This window comes from Micropterus dolomieu, unplaced genomic scaffold, assembly GCF_021292245.1.
Source record: "Micropterus dolomieu isolate WLL.071019.BEF.003 ecotype Adirondacks unplaced genomic scaffold, ASM2129224v1 scaffold_150, whole genome shotgun sequence".
Classification (NCBI taxonomy): domain Eukaryota; kingdom Metazoa; phylum Chordata; class Actinopteri; order Centrarchiformes; family Centrarchidae; genus Micropterus; species Micropterus dolomieu.
The window spans coordinates 29,767-51,269 of NW_025744143.1; the positions used below are offsets into that span (position 1 = coordinate 29,767).

Consider the following 21,503-nt stretch of genomic DNA (forward strand, 5'->3'; position numbering starts at 1 on the left):
CGACCTTCCTCCATTTCCCATTTCTTTTCCTTTCCTCCACTCTCCCTGCCTTCTGGAGATACGGCCACACACTGATCGAAGCCAGTTTCTTTTGACCCTCGGTGCACCCAGCACTTCCTGTCCAGGCTCTGGAGGCCATCGCTCTGTACAATTAATGCTACAGTGAGTTTTTGTTGCAGTTGTTTAAAAGGGAGGAGAAAAAACAAGCCATACTTGTATTCAAAAGAGACTGGTTCATTTAGAGTACTGTTTGATCAAAAAGCCCAAAAGTGGTTTTGAAGGAATGTGCAAACACGCACAATTCACATACTTAAACTTGTGCATTACTCTACATGAATATAGAAATGGGAAGCAAAGGGTTAGCCTTCAACAGCAAAGACTGAAAATATTAGTAGAATATACTACTAAGGTACAGAAACTGTTGCATGATTTCTATTTGAGGTTCCCAATTTATTTTTATCGGATGTACCCCCAGCACTATTAATTATATATGTGTGTGTGTGTGTGTGTGTGTGTATATGTATGAATATATATATATATATATATATATATATATATATATATAATTTATTGTAGGTAGATGTTTAAATTGTGATCCTGAAATTGTTCATGTTTAGGGTTGGCTCTTTTTTTCTGTAGGTTTGGTCAAGTCTACGTTCATACCACTTTGGAGTGGCAAAAGCTGAATGTTTCAGCCATTAATCCATCAGCTTTTGCAATCTAATTTGAATTCTCTAACTAGTTTTCACACCAACCAACCCGAGACAGCTGTAACACCTGAACATCTGCGATTTGCAAGAGGTGTCTCCTCTGCTGTCGGCTTATTGGAGCTGGTTGGTTATTGGATATTGTGACAAATAACATACCAAAGATCAGCCGCACACCAATTTGTATATTTATAATATATAAATAGTTTATTTTATGTGTTTATTAAAAATGCCTTTGTCAGATTAGCTGAGCTACTCTACACATTTCCCACATATGCCCCAGCTACTGCAGAGGTGCCCCCTGATGTACACATACTCCTAGCTGGAAATACCACCGAACAAAAATTAGCTGATTTGTTCTGAAAGCTACAAGCATTTCTCTTATGAAGACTACTCCAACACTGCTGAATACCATAAAAGGACAAGTGTGTCATTCTGATTTTAACTGTTTGGCCCTAACAGACAATTCTACCAAGTGGTCACCATCTTTAATTCATTGCAGAAATGGTCAGATACAGCGTCCCCCAATTTGAAGTTGGAAGGTATTCGACCATCTGACAAACAGTTCTGATGGAGCATATTGGCACCCTAAGAAACGTTTGTCAGAGGAAAATCAAACAAACTGAAATTCATCTTGAGTGAGCCTTAACAGCCAAATGGCTTAAATGCTTCAGCAATTTATTATTGCACTTTCATAAAGTTGGCAGATATATACAAATCACAAATTAAAAAAAGAAAACAGAGTTATCCTAATTTTTTGTCCTTAGTATGGTCAAGCTCCAAAAAACACTGGATACTACACTTCCCATAATGCAACTCAATAGGGTTGGGTCATCAGGTTTTTAAAAAAATTATTTTATCAAGTTTGGAAAGCTCTTTCCGGAGCTGCAGAACACAAAAGCTGACATGTACGTCTACCATTTATCATACAGTATAGCTTCAGTAAATCAACAGCTCCTAATCCTCTCAGAATTAAAATAACCTGGAATCAATTACGTTAATAATCATCCACCCACGCACCACTGTGATTTAGTACAGTGAAACGACTCGCTGCCATTTACCATATGCCTTGCTGATGGAAATTGAATGGCAGTGTATTAATGAGAGCCAGAGGGAAGAGGTAATTTCACTGGCGTCACTGTAGCAACAGTGCAGTCTTTGTTGGTGCCAGTCTCCTCTTATAACCTCCCCACCCAGGGCTCCACTGGCAGAGGAAATATGGGTCAGTGAGATTCATTCCATGGCATCAGTCCTGCTCTATTAATATGCAGGTGCTGTGATTACACTCTGGATGGAGGAGGATTCATGCAGCAGAGCAGCTGTTTAATATCTCAGCTGATGCAATATTAAATTTCACCACTTGGGGTCTCTACAATACTGTATAATACTGTTGTTGACACACAGCCTGAATCCTTAAAAGTTACTTAAAGTTCTAACACCGGCCTTAAAAGGCTAACAGAGTGTGTGTTTGCACTTACAAAGAGACCTTTTTATGTGTATCAGCCAGCGCTGTCATGTGATGAATCCATGTGGAGCCTAAAGGGACAGAGAGCCTTGATCAGCTGGTCTGGGGAAGCAGCACTAATCAACAACACCACACGTGCTTTACATGAATTTGCTTCAAGCACACACAGAGATACACAGATTTCTCTACTGGAGCAGAAATAATATCACTAAGGATTTGAACAAATTTATGATGTGTGGAGTGTGAGCTCAGCCTCATGATGCATTAAAACATTCCTTAGTCCTGACACTGGACGCAGGGTGTGAGTGTCCTCCCATCTGTGTGACTCATGTACTATCTCCACAAAACTATTGGTGTGGCGTCAAAATGCCAGTTTACCGCAGTATTGTCTGTGACAAATAACAGATGAAGTGTGGATTCAGTCATTACTCTAGACTGGCACCCCAGTCTAGAGTGTGATTAGTGATCTGATTGGGGCATTTACACCATGAGAGTTTCAGATACGTGTAAAAAGCACTATGCAGCTCATCTCACACTCATCTGTGTCGACTTTCGCACCTATCTTTCAGCTTGGCTGCTCACATGCCACTCTCCTAATTGTCTTTTTTCGTATATCTCACTGTCCACACCTTTCCCCCCTCTCCCTTTAATTCCTTTCCCCTCTCGCTCTCTTCCTCCTTCCTCCCCTTCTCTCTGCTCTGTGCTTATGAGTGGAGGAGCCCCAGGGAAGCGGAGGAGAGGATGTATCCCAGGGGGGCTGTTTGGTGTTCTGCTGTCTGTGGACCAGCATGCCCCTAGACGAGCTGACAGGCAGCTCCGTGCACTTGGTCTATTTAAAACACGAGCTCAGTCATCCACAAAACACTTGGCCTTTCAGACTCTGCACTGACATGTTCCGAATCATTCTCAAAAGCAAAGAAGAAAAAGGATAAAGCAAAAAAAGCGGTGTGTGTTTTTTTCTGTTTTTGCATTTGCTTGTGTCTGCAAAGTGGAAGTCATGTTTTGCAAATTATGGGATTAGTGAGCACTGTGCAGTCAGTGAGCTGGTATAAATGTGGGAAGAGGTGATATATAAGATACAGCTTATTAGAGGGGAGTACAGGGAGGGTCAATGAAGTGGCCCATTGCCTGGCAAGCAGCCAGACGAGGAGCCATTATCATTAGAGACCCTGCTGTTGTCTGTGTTGATCTGAGGCAGATGAAACACGTGCAGCGGCAGCCACAAAAAAGGGTTAATGATGCGTAGCTGAGTCGACACAAGTCTCGGGGGGGGGGGCTGCACAGACAGATGGACACAGAGTCATGCTCCTAAAGATTGGCTGAAAATAGTCACATCATTAGAGGAAACACATTTACAAAAAGGCAAGCAGTGGTGAAAGCTGCTATACACAAATCTCCATTCATGTTTTAGACTTTTCTCTAATCTTGGCGTTTTGGGCGAAATATTGGACAATTTGACCTCTCTGGGCCTCAAACAGTTATTTCAACAACTCATAAACAAGTGAAAGGTGACAAGGGGCCCCACCTAGACACTTTGTTTGGGAGCCACAGGTTTAATTTTTAACAATACAATGTTTTTTATAAGCGTAACCTGAAAAGTAGTATAGCGGTATAATAAATGTAGTCAATTAGATGTATAAAATAGCACAAAAGGTAAATATTCAAAAACGTATAGTGGCTCAAAACTGTAAAAACTGCACAGTTTGTTTAAATGCACTTATTAACTGTTACTTAGCTAGATCTAGTCTCCACAACTGACATTTTAAGGCTGCAGCAGGTGAAGAACTACACAGCTTTCAAAGAGTCATAAACAAATGCTATCAGAATCTGAACTTTGAAACAGGACATACGCAAACACTACATTTTATGGCTATAAACAATTGCAAATTCAAAGTTTGATTTCTCCTTCTGTCGTTTCCTTATTACTGTGTACAATGGCACACAGAAGCAGCTGACAGCGTCCATTCAGCTGGCCTGGAAACTCAAGATAATCAATGAAGAGATTAGGAGAAAGCCTGTGCAGTGACATGGAAATGTAGTGCCAGTTAATGTTCGTGCTCCAGCCTCGTTTTCCACAAGAATGGGCAGGCTGTGGAGCTATCTCTTGAAATAGGCCTCATCTTTTTCTTGACATCACGTGACATCCCATGCCAAACCAATGCCTCTGCGCCGATGGGCATGTCATGGCTGAAAATGCAACATCACTTAAAGAGAGAAAACTACAGTTTAGGGAGACACTGAAACGAAAGGAGAATGGAGTACGCTGCTTAGGATGTGGCAGCTGCTTTAAAGTCCAGCACCAAGTTAAAGGATAAAATTAACTCGGCTATTGCTTTTTTCCTTTACTAATCTTTCATTCTAGCATTCCCACTCAGTGAATGGTGTTGTCGTGTGCGCGCCCTTACAGGGAGCGCGCATTTTCTTTTTTCTTTTTCCAGCGGCACAGAGGAAAGACTTTCTGGAGAGGGAGTAGAAAGGATTACAGGAGTGACTACAGTGCTTTTATTCTTGCACATAAAATGACCCGGGTAGAATTTCTCGCGTCCGTTAGGAAGCTATGAAGTGTCCTTAGTGTATGTGTAGCCTGTGTGTGTGTGTGTGTGTGTGTGTGTATGTGCGTGTGTGTGTTTTCGGCGAACAGGAAAAGGGGGGTCTGAAGTGGAGGCGCTCCTCCGAGTTTAGTCCACCGTACGCTGGAGCCACTGCTGTTGCCAGTTTCTCCCAGGAAAGGACCGGATTCAGCAGAGAAAGACCGGAGAAGAACTTTGTGCAAGATGCAGGGGGTTTCAGCTACTGGTAAGCTCTCTTCTAAATCAAGGCGGCTATCCTCTTTCTGTCTTCTTGAAGAACTCTGCGGTTTTTCTTAAGTTGTTTCCAAACGGCTACGGTTTGCATTGCGCACAGGATTTGAATTCCAAAATGCTTTCCCCAGCTGTCAACGGGACAGCTGCAGGCCTGCATCAACTCAAAATAAAAAAACAACGCAAAGAGTTGTTTTGCTCGTTAGGCTGTTTCTCAAACACTCTGAGAGGAGCATTAATGGTCTATCGGGAAGCTGATACGGCAAGGGTAGGAGCCAAGCCGTGCCAAATCCCGAGAGCTCTGATCTCCCAATTGCCCCAATCTGAGACACACACACACACAATATTATCTTCAGTCTATAATAACAATTTGACCGGAAATCAAACAGTAACCACAATGGGAATGTTAGTGATAATGATGACTATAAGAGGAGTCATTTATCAACCTCCCTACTGTAGTGTGTGTGAGTGTGCGTGTGTGTGTGTGTGTGTGTGTGTGTGTGGCTATAACTGCTACAGTGTCCCTGTGTGGAATTTGAGTGGAGGAGAGTGTGTGTGTGCGTGTGTGTGTGCGTGCGTGTGATGCAGAGCTCATGAGATTAGAGATGTGTTGAAAGTGTCTGCGAGGCTGTCTGTGCATCATCAGTCTGGGAAGATGGTAAGAGGTGCTGCTTGGTGTTTGAGGTGTGTCAGTGTGTGGGTTTCTCTGATATATTTTAGATTATGAGACACATCTCTCAATGGCAGCTCTGTTCCACCACACTCAAAAAAGGAGGGGTACTTTTTGTTTTCCTTTCTTTCCTTCTGAATCGGCTGTTCATTATTAGCCGTGTCCAGATCATTGTGCAGTGTGTTGTGTGGTGTGTTTCGCATGGGTTCCGGGGTGACAGATCTGGGGCATTTGGCTTAATATTTCCTATCAGCTAACCACAGCGAGTTACTGTGAGAACCAAACTCCATTGAAAATTCTGCAATATCTGGAGATCTTTCACAGGGGCCTCCGAATAAATGCTAGCATCCAGACAAAGAAGGGGGGAGGGTATAACAGAGAGAGTGATAGAGATGAAGTGCTGATGGGACGATATCAGGCTGCAGCAGAGGTGAGCTATGCAGAGAGAAAAAGAGTGTGTTTGTTGTGAGACTCGGGGGAGGAATCGATCTGCTGTCCTCCTGGCTGACTTTCTTTTTCCGGCAGTCCAGCAGTGTATCATTTCTCTCCCACACGCACGCACGCACGCACGCACGCACACACACACACACACACACACACACACACACACACACACACACACACACACACACACACACACACACACACACTCACTCACTCACTCACTCACTCACTCATTCACACACTCCCAAGGCCTTGCTCTTTTTTTTGCAGTTCCCTCTTTCTCTCCCACACTGTCCCAGATCAATCTTTGCCCCCTCATCTCTCTGCCTGCCTTAAACCCCCCTCCCCAACTCACACACAAACACACAGCTCTAGTGCTCACTGCAACTACTGTCAGATGAAATATATCCATTTTTTTCTCTTTTCTAAAGTTCCCTCAACTCTGTTCCTTCCACATGGGAACCCAACCTAGCCTGCGCACTCTCTAATACTTATTTTTGTGTTTATGATGGAAGGGTCAGTAGGGTTGGAGGCTGCTTGCATCAAATCATCGGAGAATCTATTAAAATAAACCACATCACAAATAAACCGCAATGGGATAGATAGTATGCCTTTCAATTTGAATTCTTGTTTCCAACTCCATAAACCCCTCTGACAGCCTTCACTGTCAGTCTTACACTTTTTTGTATACTATCTGTCTCACCCAGAAGTGGGCGAGCGTCTCTCCTCACAGCAGATGCAGAGACAATGGTGGTCCACGTGTGGCAGCTAGATGCTCCCAGCATGGATGTCCTGGTTGGCTGTTTAGGTTATTTATTATTAACAAAAGCCAGTGGGCCTGTCTGTGTTTAACCAAGCCAATGTAAACATCTCCCCTCTGTGTTAGATAAACACAGAGCTCGGGGGAAGATGGTGAGAATATTATCTGCCCACCTCCCCTTGTTCCCACTTTTCTTTTAGCCCAAATGACCCTGTTGTTGCACTCCTTTGCTTTTATGTACTTGTTTGGCTGCGGTAAGTCTTTGAAAGAGTGATGTTAAATGGCGAGGAATATGGTTGAAATAGCTAGCATTATCTTATCCCTAGTGGGTTAATCTAATCCTGTTTATAGCAATCCCAAAGTGAAATGTGAGGGTTTTTACAGTGGTATGGAAATAATGATGATTTATGATGATAACATGGCTTTCCAAAAAAAGGTTAATGTTTTGGTGATGGAAGACAGATTTTCCACTTGATGTACATTCCTTCTAATATTATTACTGCTAGCTGTTTTGGGTTATATGTAGCCTACCTTTTATTTTCAGACATCAGTTTGGGTGCTCAGAAATTCAGCGAAGGTGCTGCTTTAAATTTTTTAAACTATTTCTCGGTACAGCATGTTAGAAGTCTTGTCGTCACAGTGAGGTTTCAGTGGTTTGGTACATCGCATGTACAAAGACCAAAACCTGTGCCAAAACCAAAACCACAACTGAGTGCATCCGGCAACCCGCAGTATAGCCAGAGACTCTGCACAGAAGCACCTCCTGGCAAGAAATGGCTCCAAAAAATACCTCCACCTAAAATCACAAATCGCCATTTTCTGACCTCTGATCATCTGGACTTTAGTGTGGACTTGTGTTCAAACAAAGAGTGATTTTAATAATTCAGCTTTCGTAACATGCTTAGACACACCCTTAGATTTGTGCGCAAATTAAACACATGAGATTCAGCTCATTCATTTGTCAGCTCCATTTTTTTTAGCTTTGAACAGAGCTAGGCTGGCTGTTTCCCCCTGCATGTAGTCTTTATGCTAAGCTAGGCTTGACACATCCTGACTTCAGCTCCATACTTAATGCACAGATATGAGATTGATACTGATCTCTTTCTTAAAAAAAGAAAGCAAGTAAGTAGCTCACCTGGTAGAGCACATACTGCAAGGTTGAGGCCAAATCAGACCCAGGCCCTTTGCTGCATATCACCCCTCTCTCTCTCCCCTGCCTTTCTTGTCTTCTCTGCTTAAATTAAATCATTATTAAAATAATAGGAAGAAAGCTAATAAGTGCATTTAGTTAAATGTTGAACTATTTCATCCTGCTCGGTCATTGCTGCAAACAGCGGAGTCACAGTGCTCAACAAATACAATGGCCTGTTTTTCCTGGCCAATGGCCTGGCATTTCTGTTCTGTAATTTCTTGTTACTTCAGCTGACATATATACTGACATATCTGTCATAAGCTAAAATTGGCAGATAATATCAAGTGTGAGCCTTTATCACTGAAAGATCAGTCTTGCTACTTCGGCCACTGTCACTTAGCACAGTCTTAGGTGTGAAACAAACATTTGTTGTGCAAATGGTTGAGTTTGGTGTCTACGTTCTCAAGATGACCAACAGACTAGTCACCTAACAACTTAGTGTATTCCTGTAAGCACCAATCTCCTAACATCCCGTACATTTCTTTACTCCTCCATCTCCCTGTCTCATTCTATTTGTGTGTGTGTGTGTGTGTGTGTGTGTGTGCGCGCGCGCCTGTGCGTGCGCGTGTGCGTGTGTGTGTGAGAGACAGGATGACTCAGTTCCAGGGCCTTTCAGAAGCTTCAGGCTCGTTCCTGGCCTGCCCGAGTGTCACATTGATTTTTCCTAATGGTGGTCATGTGTGAGTCTTGCAGTTGCAAAGGCTTCAGCTAAGACGGCACTGCAATTTGTGTGTGTGTGTGGAAAACGAACCTCTGATTCGATTTACCTTTTTTCTGCTGAAGGAGTCCCATCTTAAAGCTTTCAAATAGATTATATATGTAAATGTTGTTTGAGTGTTTGTTTGAAATGACTAAAGTCTACATTTGCAGTTGATACGTTTTATAAGGTACTATATTGGGTTTGCTGATTTAACATTAGACTGGTGTTGCCCAGCAGCACACATAAGACATGTAGTAGGATGATGGTTTTACACAAGAGTTGAAGCATTAAAACTTAACTCGGTTGGACAGCTACAGACAATGGATTGTGGCATTACATTGACACTCCTGTTTAACAGGTTCTTGAGTCATTTGCTGGCACACCGCTTTAAGAGTTGTGTTTTGAATTGTGTCATAGAAGTGTTGTTAAGTCAATATGCAATTATATCGCAATTGTTATTGTCTACTATTAGTAATTGAACAAGATGAGTAGAAAGAGTACTTTTCACTGTGCTGTTCTCTTTAGTTAGAAATAGCATGTAAGACAGTGGTTCCTAACCTTCCGTCTGACTTGGACCCCTAAATGGATCTGACCTCTGATTGTCTGGACTTTAGTGTGGACTTGAGTTCAAACAAAGAGTGATTTTTAATAATTCAGCTTTAGTAACACACTGTTTTCTTTACTTTAATTATCTTAGGGCCCCTTAGATTTGTTTTGGGACCCCCATGCTGGGAACACCGCACTAAGATGATATGAATTTTATTTTGTTTATTTCCACAAGACTAATAAGAACAAGAATAATAATGAATGACCACAGTTTGTAGAAAAATGGTCTGTATTGTAATTGTAGCCGCAGGTGGGTGGCCTTGAAACAGTAGTGTGATGCAACAAACAAGTTGCCGTTTTCAACAACTGACTCATCTTTCAACAGAAGCCTGCTTTGGTGCCCTGTGACAAAACACTCACGTTTGCTACAGCTTAGCTGCAGTATGCAATAAGGTAGTGCTATGGAATTGTATGTCTTAATTTAAAAATTGGAACTAGTCCGATCACACCAACACTCTAATGCTCAGTGTTTTTACAGATTATTAAGAGTGAGCTGGAGTGACAGCAAAGATAGCACTAGTTTTGAGTCAAATACTGTTTGGTATTAGGATGTTTCTGTTCAGGGCAGCAGTCCTTCCTGCACAATATGTTTATACTGGAGGTCTTTTGGCTTATAGTAGGGTCTGGCTGACACACACGCACGCACACATGTACACACACAGAAGGCGGAAGTGACCTAGTTTTCCTAAATGGTACCAACTGTTGAGGTCTTCTAGAAATGGACAGAATTACTTTGAGGTCACCCAATAAAGGACCTGACAAGTTAGATGTTGAGCATTACCCCATAGACTACATTAATCTCATTCCGGTCGTTTAGATAGAGCAAGTTGTATGTAAGCCAGATGCTAGTCTGGAGAACTTTTAAGCTTCTGAGAGTGGGAGGGCTCACTGAGGATCATTGACTGACTCTCCGTGGCCAGCCTAAAAATGGAAGAAAGTAATCTGAAATCAGCAATTTTGCTGTGAGATCTGATCTGAAACAGATCCGAGAAAGGACCTGAACCACGAAGCCTTTCACGCCCTAAAAGTCTTTGTTTGTGTCTCAGTCACAGGACAGGAAGGTCAATTTCTCCACAGCCCTCTATGTCTGTCTGTATCTGTGTCTCTTCTCTAGTCTGCTGTCTGTCTGGATTGGACCTACCCTGATGAGGGGAATTTTCCTGGGAAAGTCATATGGAAAGAAAAAAACAGAGCCTTAATAGCAAAAGCATGTTCCATTCTATTTCTCTCCCTTTGTGTGTGTGTGTGTGTGTGTGTGTGTATGTGTGTGTGTGTGTGCGTGCATTTTATGAGTTGAGCTCCTTTCTAGCACACTGAAGGCATTGTGTTTTTCCTCTCTGATCATCAGAAGAGCAGGACTCTCTGGAAATCAGGGCTTCCTGTGCATACTGGGGTGAGGCAGGGGGATCTGGAAAGGAGGGAGGCAGGGAGAAAGAGGATGAGGGGGAGAAAGAGAGAGAGAGCCAGGTGGCGGTCACCTCTAGGTTAGATGATGAGCTGGTTCACAGCTTTAATGAACTCAGAATCATGTGTGTAGCTTGGCTCTCTGGTCACAATTCTGTAATAACTAGGGATGCACAGATCCGATACTTATATTGGATATCGGTGACAAGAGAGCCAAGCTATGGGGCCAATCTGTTCAATTTAATTACGTGCCTACGCTATGCGTCAGCAATGCACCAGTAGGAAAGCTAACATAGCATGGAGGGAGGGAGCTAAAAACAAGGGTTCAGCAGTTTGGAGGTATTTCACGCTTGATCAAGCCTTAAAAATAAAATGATTCCTAGTCTCTTCCTCACAGTGAGGAATACAGCTTATTCATTTCATCCTGGTTTTGGATCGGTACTGCCAATTTGTCTGATAACCAAAGGGTATTGGTATCGACTGAAAAAGTCAGATTGGCGCATCCCTAGTAATAACCAAATATAAAGAATAAATCTGGTAATATTCTGCAATTTTCTTATTGCCAACAAATTCCATGGAAAACAACAAAACAAATCCACCAATAAATGTATCCTACTAATAAGTATTGTCTGTATATCCAAGGCCTGATATAGGTTATTCCTCTTAGCTGTAGACCCACATTGTTGTCCAAAAACCTTCAACGATCCACACCATAGCACCGGATGACACGTTCCTTCATTAGCATAAACATGGGCACTGTAGTTTATTGTGAGTCAGTTCCACATACACTGTTCTGCTGTTGTAAATACCCTCTTGTGCTCCAAATCTGCAGCTGAACATAGTCTCCAACAAATACACTATTATCTCCTGTTCAAGAAATGTTGGAGATATATAGGCCTAGTTTCGACAAAGTCTATAGTACGTTTTTAGATGATCATCAGTCCCCGCTTGCAGCTGCATTTCTGCACACTTTGACATCTTTGACAACGAAATCAACTGCCTGTCTCAAATCTCTGGAAGTTCATTTCTATACCACGGTGAAATGAAAACCAGCAGAAATCAATCTAAAAACTGATATGCTATGGTGTAGAAGATGGTCAGCAGAAATGTGACCTACATGTGATTTGCAAGATTGCGTATGACTTTTCATCCTGGGTATCTTTCAGCCAAGTTTAGTCCACCGAATCACCACACACACACTCCAGCATTCACATTCACTCACCTGATGGAGCCATAAACCATGTTGTAAATGTCTTTCTTGTCTGCCTGATTGCAGCCCACAAAGGCAGCCTGTGTTAAATTCTCCGTGCTCTCTCCCCCTCACCATGCTCTGCCCTTCTGTTGTCATTAACCATTGTCTCTCGCTCTCTCCTTTTCCTCTTCCTTCCTTTAAGCCTCTATGTTATTGTTCTGGAATAAATCGCACAGAGCACTAGATTTTGCTACTGAAACCCAACACTTATACGACTTGCTAAACATTCTTGACCTTCTTTTTTTAAAACTAAACGCTTTAGACTTCATGCTGGGTTACGCACAGACTCGCGGCCTGTCGGTCAGCAGGAAACTCTTCCATGCTCTGTTTTCCTCAGCTCTTTTCCACACCACCAGTCTTCGCCTGACACAGATTAAATCCCTTTTAAATGGCACTGCGGTTTGAACACTAATTTATTAGGCTTTACAAGAGAGTGAAAGTTGTATTATTTGCAGCCTTTCTGTAATGGATGCGTGCATTTCATGGTCACCATTCAGCAGTCCTGAGCCTATGATTTTTCTACTGTAATTTGGTGTTTTGATGAGCAAACATCTTCTTGTCACTCTAAATCTCAGCTCTTTTTATCACATCAATGCTGACTCGTGATATATAGCAAAAGAATCAGCTTTTCCTACATTGTCGATGAACCTCTGTGTTTTATTTGTGTAGATATGATTTTATAATGTCACACACTGTGATTTTATTGCCCATGTTTTCCCAAAACTTTCTGCCTTGCCTTGTGTGCTACAGTTCTTCTACCACTAGATGGCACTGCTATGTTATTCCTGTTCAATTCTTTATTCCACCCATCAGTTGAAAGAGGCAGGAGACCCTGGCCTTCACTGTAGTATGGAATTTAATATATCATCACTAAAATGTATTACAGATGGAGTGGTTCCCAATGTAGGGGTAGCAAAATAAATATTAGGGGAGATGATTAGAAGAAGAAAATTATTTCTGCAACATGAAATTTTGTTTATTTTTCAGACTTTTATGGTAAATAGTCTGTATTTGTAGAGCGCTTTTAAACTACATTCATACACTAAGCCTAAGTGCTCAGAATGGAAACTAACATTCGCACACTCTCACACAATTCGTGGTTAAGGACATTTCGACATGCAGCCTGGAGGAGCTGGGGATTGAACCGCAGATCTTCCGATTAACAGGCAACCCGCTCTACCTCCTGAGACACAGCCGTGATATGCAAGCAGTGATGAGAGGCCGTAAGCAGACATTGCTTTTTCTCAAGGGGGCTACAGGCCAAAAAAGTTTAGAACCACTCTCCTTTTATACCTGTATTCTTAAAGGTCTTTCTTAAACAGCTGCTGAAGAGGTTTTGTGTTCTCGGGTCATCATTACTGCTCGCAGTGCTGGTTTACCACCTCACTCTCACAGATCACGAGCTCAGTGGCCGAGCTGCTCTCATTCTGGGCGACATTGCTTCACACTGAAGGTCACCCTGGATAGAGCAGGCTGACTTCCCCTTGTCTCCTCTCCTTTCTTCTATTATAGTCTGCACTGCCCGTCAGCCATTTGTCATAGCTATATTGCTCAGCCTCTGTAATGACTTTGTGAAACAAGATAGCGCTGTTTTATGGGAGCAAGATCTGGACTTACCGCTTTAATGGCCACAGGGAAAACGACACGGTGAGATTATTTGCGTTTTTGACAGCAGTTGAGAATTCCTCCCCCCTTGTGATGTTAAGATGTGTCACCTAGATCCTTCCTTTATTTTAAACCATCACCCAGGGATTTAAACCTGCGAGTTTATATGGCCACAACACCGAGCCGCCCTCGCCCAGCATGCCTTGCACTAGCTACAGCTCTCATCACAGGACAGTCATAACACCCTGCGCCTAATGAGGAGATGAGAGCTACATCCACACAGATGGATCCTGTTCCTGTGGCCCGCTGTGGATTATCTTCCTCAAACAGTTATTTCAGACTTTCAGCATTTTCACCCTCGCCGAGGCCCTAATTCACTAACAAGCTCTTCATTAGATTTACATCGATCTTGAAAGGTCAAAATGTAATAAAACAACAAACTGCCTCAGGCTGCATGGCATCTGTGTTTTACTGCATGCATACGTGTCAGCTGATTCCCTGAAAAGCTTGTCTTCTGCTTTACATGCCTGAAGCTAAATTGTTCCTTCCAAAAACATTGTTGAAATATGAAACACATATGCTGTAGGTTGTTAAACTGCCATCTATCACCGTGCAAAGCTGAATGATGAGTCTCATTAAGATAGGACACACACACACATATATGTCGGCCTTATGCAGCATGACTCTGCTGCTCTGTCTGTTTGCATTCAGGAAGTGATAAACAAAAACAAAACAGCGCGCGTCATCTTTCTCTAATCTAGTGTGCCAGCAATACACTTATAGGTAAGGCATTCATAACCACAACAAGCGTCAACCCTATTATAATAAGTAGCTTGTGGGCTTGCTTCTCTAAATGACACTCAGTGAAGCATTGCATCATTGCTGTATCTTGTCCAGTGGAAGAAATATGAGCCCAGTGCTGCTCTCAGTTTCAGTGTTTGTGATAGCCGAGCTGTCGGAGGTATGAACGTGTTGACTCATTCACAACTAGAAGCTTTGGTTGTTTTGCATTCTGCCATTGCTCTCAATGTTCCTCTAGTGTATGTTTAAAATCACAAGCATGTCACTGCAACTGCCCCTTATAGGTAACTGTAACATAAAGGTTGTTGATAATATACTTTAAAAGTGCATGTTGCAGAATTTTATGTAAATTATTTCTTATCAGTTCTGTCTTGATGTACCAATACAGGCACTTGGGCTACACCATTCAAACAGATGTTGCTGGACAGATTCTATAGATTTCCCTCCGGAGGAATGTCTCCTAGTAAACACATCGAGAGTTAAATGGTGTTGGTTCTGGGAAGCGTTTATCATTTTTCACACTGCTCTTTTGGTTGTGCTTTATTTGCCAGTATGTGATCCATCATGTCACATCGCTGCTTGTGACTAATGCCCTTGAGTGTATCCCTGCCAGACATTCCCATCAGACTCGCACACACACATACTCAAACACACACGTATGCAGACCTTCGCCATACATCACCTGCTACCCCCTACACACCTTTTGCTCCTAATCATGACACAACACATGAAACTTGAGCTTGTAGTGTTGGTTGCAGGTGGTCTGCATCAAAGCTAAAAATGGAAAAAAAATGAAGTGGAAATGATTTGTAGTTTATGTTTCTGTGTTAGAAAGAAGTTTCTCTGCATGTTTGCCTTCTATTGATGCCGGGCTGGGTGAAGCTAGCCACACTGCATCATCACCCTCGCTCTATTTCTTTGACCTCACATACCTCCTATTTTTATTTAATTTCATGCCAACTTTTTCCTCATTTGAACTATTTATTTTCACTCTCTCCATTTCTCTTTCTATCTGTGCTGCACAGTAATCTCTACTGAGCCGTGCATAATCACAGACCATCTGGGCGCTGTAGGGAGAGATGAGCCTGCAGCTCATCAGATGACCAAACCCGCCGTATGGGTGGACACACACTCCTGCTCACGCTCACACACACATATACACAGTCACACCTTTAATAGTTACAAACCATCACAGGGATGTTCGCATCACACCTTTTAAGACCATACTCAAGGACATAAACAGCTTCCAAACAAAAAAACGCATCGCGCGTAACACAGTGGAAAGCAAATCACACCCTTTTTCAGCACCACATAATGATGTTCCACAAGCAGAATGCTGCAGGAAAAAAAATAGAAATTGTATTAACTCGGCCTCCAAAACCAACAAATGTATGAAAATGTGAGTGGTTAATCATTTTGGATTGTCCAGACACTCTTAGCTTTACACAGAATATAATAATCTGACCACCAGACCGCAATCCAATTCAAATAACTTGTCCACAGTATTAATTTTATGCTGTTTCTAATATTGCTTTACTGTCTCCTGAATTCCCTGCTCATCTTCTCAGAGGGGCTGCACAAGAGCTCATAGAGGTCATTACTGAAATGCTGACTACTGGTTCACTCTAAAACATTCCCTTCTGGTTTGATAATGATGAAAGACAGATCATACAACAACAGGGTTTGAGACCCTTGTAATTATATTATAATTATTCCACCGAGTTTTATGTTTTCAGTCGGAGCGCATCAGCAAAGCCACTCCCTACGAGGGTGTAATGAATTAAAGCCAAAGAAGAAGTTAAACACCAGCAGCACCCACAGTATCAAAGCTGTCTGTTGATAACTGATGGTATTGGTAGATGTCTGTTGTATATATAAATGTCCACATGTCTTGTTTGGGGCATTGGGCAGATGGAGGATGGATACATGAAAAATAAATTACTCTGATAATCTTAGGCATCAGTCAGCTTCTGGTATTTTTGGCATCCAGTATTATTTGTTTCATAGTTCACTATGAGAGGACCCATGGGACTGGATAGTGACCAAGTCAAATAAAGTCAAAGTACCTGCTTGGTTTGGGCAATATGGACATAATCCTATCTTACTGTAGCAGTAATTTCATATTTGAATAGCAATATTATATTATATATATATATGATATACACTTATTTTTCTTTTTTGTTAATGCAAATCTTAAATTACTAATATTGCTGTAAGCTTATTGATTTGTCACATTGCCTGCCTAAATGTACACTATTAGAGATAGTCGTAGTGATATTAATATTTACCTCGTAAAAACAGTATAGCAAAATCTGTACTGTCCAGCACTAGTAACTGCAAAGTTATTCTTCCAAAAAAAGTTGGTTGTTGCAACAATTAGTATTTCAGTTTAGGAAGAATTTCTCTTTCAGGATCTGTTTTTTTTTTGTTTTTGTTTTTTTAGTTCCATGACTTTGTTTTGCTCTTTAGTGACAAAGAAACCCCCCACCCCAAGTGAATCTGTTCTCATATTCTGCTCTGCACCCAACCTATCCACCATGCCCTTGGGCCAGGCACCTAGTCAGCAGCAGTCACAGCATGGGACCTGTGTAGAGATACAGTTTCCAGATCTCACCACCACCAGCCAGCACTGCTCTAGCAGAATAGGAACAGCAGGTCTAGTGCAACACTTTTCTGTCAGAGTGGTAACATAGATACATGGATTATGCTAGGCCCCAGCCTCTTTGTAATTCAGATAAGACCTCTCTACTCCAGCAGATAGGTTTAAATATTAATAATGAATTAAAAGAGTCTCCTCTGGGTGAAATATTAATGAGTTCTTCTTAAAAGAGAGGCGTTGACTCCTGAGAGAGGGAGGATGGCTGTGTGCTTGTTAGAATGATTTAAAGCATCACTTTGATTTCTTAAGGTTAAGGTGAAGGTGGCTGTCGGGGGCAATATCTGAGCAGGCAGATTTTTGGGAATGGCCATTAAAGATGCTTTTATTAAAGGATAAACGAGACATACCAATTAAACCGGACACATAAGAACACCTGTCTTCATTCGTAACTATAATCTAACCATATTTCCTTCTAAAAGCTCTAAGTGATCCCTGTATTGAATCTTTGTGAATGCAATTCCCCTCGGAGAAAGCTGATCCGCGGGCTCAGTGAGTCAACATGAATGTGTGTCACTAACAGTGGAAGACTCCAGCTGCGTTAACAGTGTCCTTCTTTGACCGTCTTCTGCTGAGGTTTGTCTGGATGTTGTGTCTTGTTGGCACCCCGGGACCTTCAGAGACCTATGCATGTAAAAGTTATTAATTTTCCCATCTTAAGCTTGTAGATATCTGTCTATTGTGTCTGTCTTTCTGTCTGTCTGTCTGTCTGTCTGTGTGTATGTATCTGTCTGTCAGCCTGAGCGTGAGTGTGTAGATTTATTATATATGCATGCATGGCTGTGTTGTCTTTCTGTGTGAGTGAGGGCTTTTTGGGAAAATCCTGGAGTTGGGTCAACATGCTGTGGAATGTGAATTGTCTCCATGACAACAGCCCAGTGTCCTCCTTCCGGCTTTCATCTGCAGAGTTCATGCCGAGGCAGCCAAATCAAGTGTGCTATGGCATCGGCTCACTGATTGATCTGATATATTTAAAAGAAAAAAGGGAAAAAAAACTTATTTATCTATGCAGATTTTTGTACCAGGTCCCATCTGACTCTAACTGGGCTAAGTCCTCAGTGTCACTGCAGTAGGCCAGGACTTGATAAAGAGAAAAAAAATGTGTGTTTGTGCAGATGAAATCCAGCACAGTCCTTTGAAAGCCTGTTGACAGGACTTTGGCAGGCATTCAAACGACATTGATGCAGTGTTTCGCGTATTGTTAACAGCACTGATGTGTATCTCTCTGCATTTGTTGCAGAGCAGTGGAGTCTCGGCGGGTGGTGAACCATGGCATCGTATGCTTCAGTTTCTGGACAGTATAATGCATAGACTGAAGGGTAAACATAGACACAAGATTTTTTGGCCCTGTCTCATTGTCTGACCGAAACATCTTTTTTTTTCTGATAAAAAAAATGAGAAAATAAGTGATATTTTCTATCCCTTTGGAACTGTCTGACATGTTGGAAGGGAGTGTGTGTGTAGTTGATGATCCCATTGGGAAGATGTGTGACAGATGCCCTCCTTAGGTCGGTTGAGTGAGGAAGATTTGGGCTAGTTAGTGTTCAATATTGCAGTGGGTTTGTGTGTGACACACTGAATAATCACACAAAGTTTCTTCTGTGCGGACAGATGGAAAGAGATCATTGTTGTAATTAGTGAGAGTGGTAAAGGGTGAAGGGCAGTAGAACCGTGCCAGCTTGCATTGCCTCTGTTTATCTCTAGTCCCTGTCAGGGACTGCATCTCTTTCTCCGTGGGCTCATTCCAGGCTATAACATGGAAATCAAAGTTTCCAGTTGCCCCCTTTTAAAGCAGAGTTCTTCTTTGAGCAGCGATCTCCACCTTACGTAAGCTAAAAAGAGGTAACAAGATGGCGAGAGGTTCAGCATTCCTCCGTAACCCACAGCTCACATTCCTCTCTTTGGTGTAAAGAGGGGGCACGAGCACCATGCCTCATTAGATAACCCACAAAGGCGAGGCCCTATTCTTATTTGAAATTGGTTTTTCCCTCTTATTTGGATTGCCCTCCGGGGTGGCTGCAGCACTGATTCTATATCTCTTCTTTTCCTCATGTGAGAATATTACACCTCGGCGGGTCTGCTGGGTTGAGCAGCCAGCTTTATTGCCGTGGAGAGCCGCACCTGTTCCCCCAGTCCAGTGTGATGCATAATTCACTGTTGAGAATTTCAGCAAGAGGTGGCCTCTTGTGTGGATGTTGTTATTGTCGCAGCTTCAAGATGAGGACAAGAGGATCAATCGTGGGCCATTTTAACCCACTCCAAGCCACTCTCAGCTCGTCTCAAAATTTAAAGCTCCTGCGTTTCCTGAATCTAAATCGAACAGCCACCCATCCCCCCCTTTACATTCTCCCTCTCTTCCGCTCCTCTCTTCACACCCTGCTTAAAAAGCCCTGTTTCCTTTAGGAACTGGGGATATATCCAGCAGTGTTTCCATGGTTATTGGTGGCATTCGTCTGTGGGTTCATACCCGGTGTCGGGCAATGTCACCCTGTCTTTCAGGGCGATGTCACTCCCAAGTATTGAGTGGGAAGAGGGGGAACACCGAGAGATATGGACAGCAAAGGGGGGTTGTTTTAATTATATGTGCATATGAAGAGGGTTGGAGCAGCTTGGGCGCGTCATCCTGGCAGCTTTTGTGATCCACATGTCTGTGGGGGGACGTCGCACAGAGATACGAATGTACTCCACAGAGACTTGTGGTAAAGTGGCTCCCCAAGGGATACAGCAACATTTATTATTTAGACACATCAGAAATACAAATTATTTTTAGGGAGGAACTAGTGGTGAAATGATCAGTCGATTAGGCAGCTGACACAAAAACAACTCAGTAACAATTTTGATCATTGTTTGAGTTAACTAACAAGCATTCATGTGGTTTGGATTTGCTGACTATCTCTGTTTTTATATAATAATTTACAGATTAGAAATCCAAGTTATTTACAGGAAAGACTGACTGGTCAAGCAGCAGAAAAATAATCAGCAGCCATGTTGGTAATTGATTTTGTCATTTAAAAGAGAAAATAAAAGGCAAACATTTGCAAGTTTCTCCATCTTAAAATGCGAGTATTTGCTGCCATTCTGTCATCACCGTCAAATTGAAGGAAATTGTAATTGGGCATTTCTGATGTTTTACAGAATAAACAATTAATCGATAATGAGAATAATTAGTTTCAGGCTTAAAGAGATGTTTCTTTCCTCCAAAACTGTCCCTCCTCTCCAGTCCACTCATATCCTCTCACACACACTCATGCAACAACTACGCAGGCACACTCACTGATGCTTACACACACTTCCCCCATCTTTCATTCAGCCACTTCTTTTCCTCGCTCCCTCCTCCACTCTTCTCTCTCTCACTTAACTCTCCCTTCCACCCCCACCCCCCTTCCACCCCCACCCCCCAACCTTTCTCCCTCCCTCCTATGGGCCGTCATTAGTTTCCATGGTGACAGTTGGGCGGCATTATTGCCGGCTGAGATCTGCTCCTGGGTTCCTTTCAGAGTGGCGGCAGCGGAGGCATTGTTAGTCCGCTGCTCTGAATGGTGCGGGGATCAGGACGGGGAGAGCACAGGACAGGAGGAGCCCTTTTTTTTTGGGGCAGGGACAGTGCGTTTGTAGAGGGTGAGGGGAGGAGGAAGAGGGGAGGAGGAGGAGGGGAGGAGGAGGAGGGGAGAGAGAGAGAGAGAGAGAGAGAGAGAGAGAGAAGCAGCGTGGTGTTGGTTAGAGTTGATGAGGGAACAGGGGTAGTAGCGGTAGCAGATTCATGCTGTCTCCCTCAGAGCGCTACTAAAACATCCAGGCTCCTCAGACAGCCTGTTGGTGGCTCAGTGTTAGACTAGGTTGGACTCTGCTTTTTGTATTTATGCTTGTGTCGCACAGCAAGAGATGAAAGGATCTACAGAGATTTCAGACAGAGGGTGAAAACAGAGGAATCATCGAGGGCAGATGGCAAACTGAGTTTAGCTGGTGAGTTACTAATGGCGCTTCGTCGTCTCTAAATCTTAGAATTATATGTATATTTATGTGGGATTGAACATGTGGATATATGTGCACAAATATGTGTTCTGCCTTTGAATTATGTGTATTTCAGTTTGTGAACGTGTGTCTGTAGCAGGTGTTGCTGCTTTACAAAATGCATGTGTTTTCGTCCAAACTAAACCTCTGTCTGGGTTATGTTTGGGTGTGTGGGGTTGCAGCTGTCTCTTGAATGTGGGCTAATTCTCGCTGCCCTCTGAAATATACATGCCAGTCTGCATGTTTTATTGAGGACGTACATTGGGGGCAATTTTCTGCTGCCTTGATTCTTGGATTCCCTGCAGTGTGTTTTCAGGGAATTTCTGAGTGGGACAGCGGACGTGTGTTTTGGACCTAGTTTGTTTGGTTTTCTCTTTCATCTATTCTACAGTGGGTAAATGGGAGTGAGAGCTGAGCCCTGTGGCTCCT

At 42.6% G+C, this 21,503-nt stretch overlaps 1 protein-coding gene across 1 annotated transcript in view; it reads left to right on the forward strand.

Moving 5' to 3' along the window:
* The first annotated feature begins 4,378 nt into the window (after nt 1-4,378).
* fgd (faciogenital dysplasia) overlaps nt 4,379-21,503 on the forward strand; it is a 54,789-nt gene continuing 37,664 nt past the window's right edge. Inside the window, exon 1 of the mRNA XM_046043247.1 lies at nt 4,379-4,968. Within this exon, the coding sequence (XP_045899203.1) occupies nt 4,947-4,968 (22 nt within the window). The 5' untranslated portion in view covers nt 4,379-4,946. The remainder of the gene's footprint in view (nt 4,969-21,503) is intronic.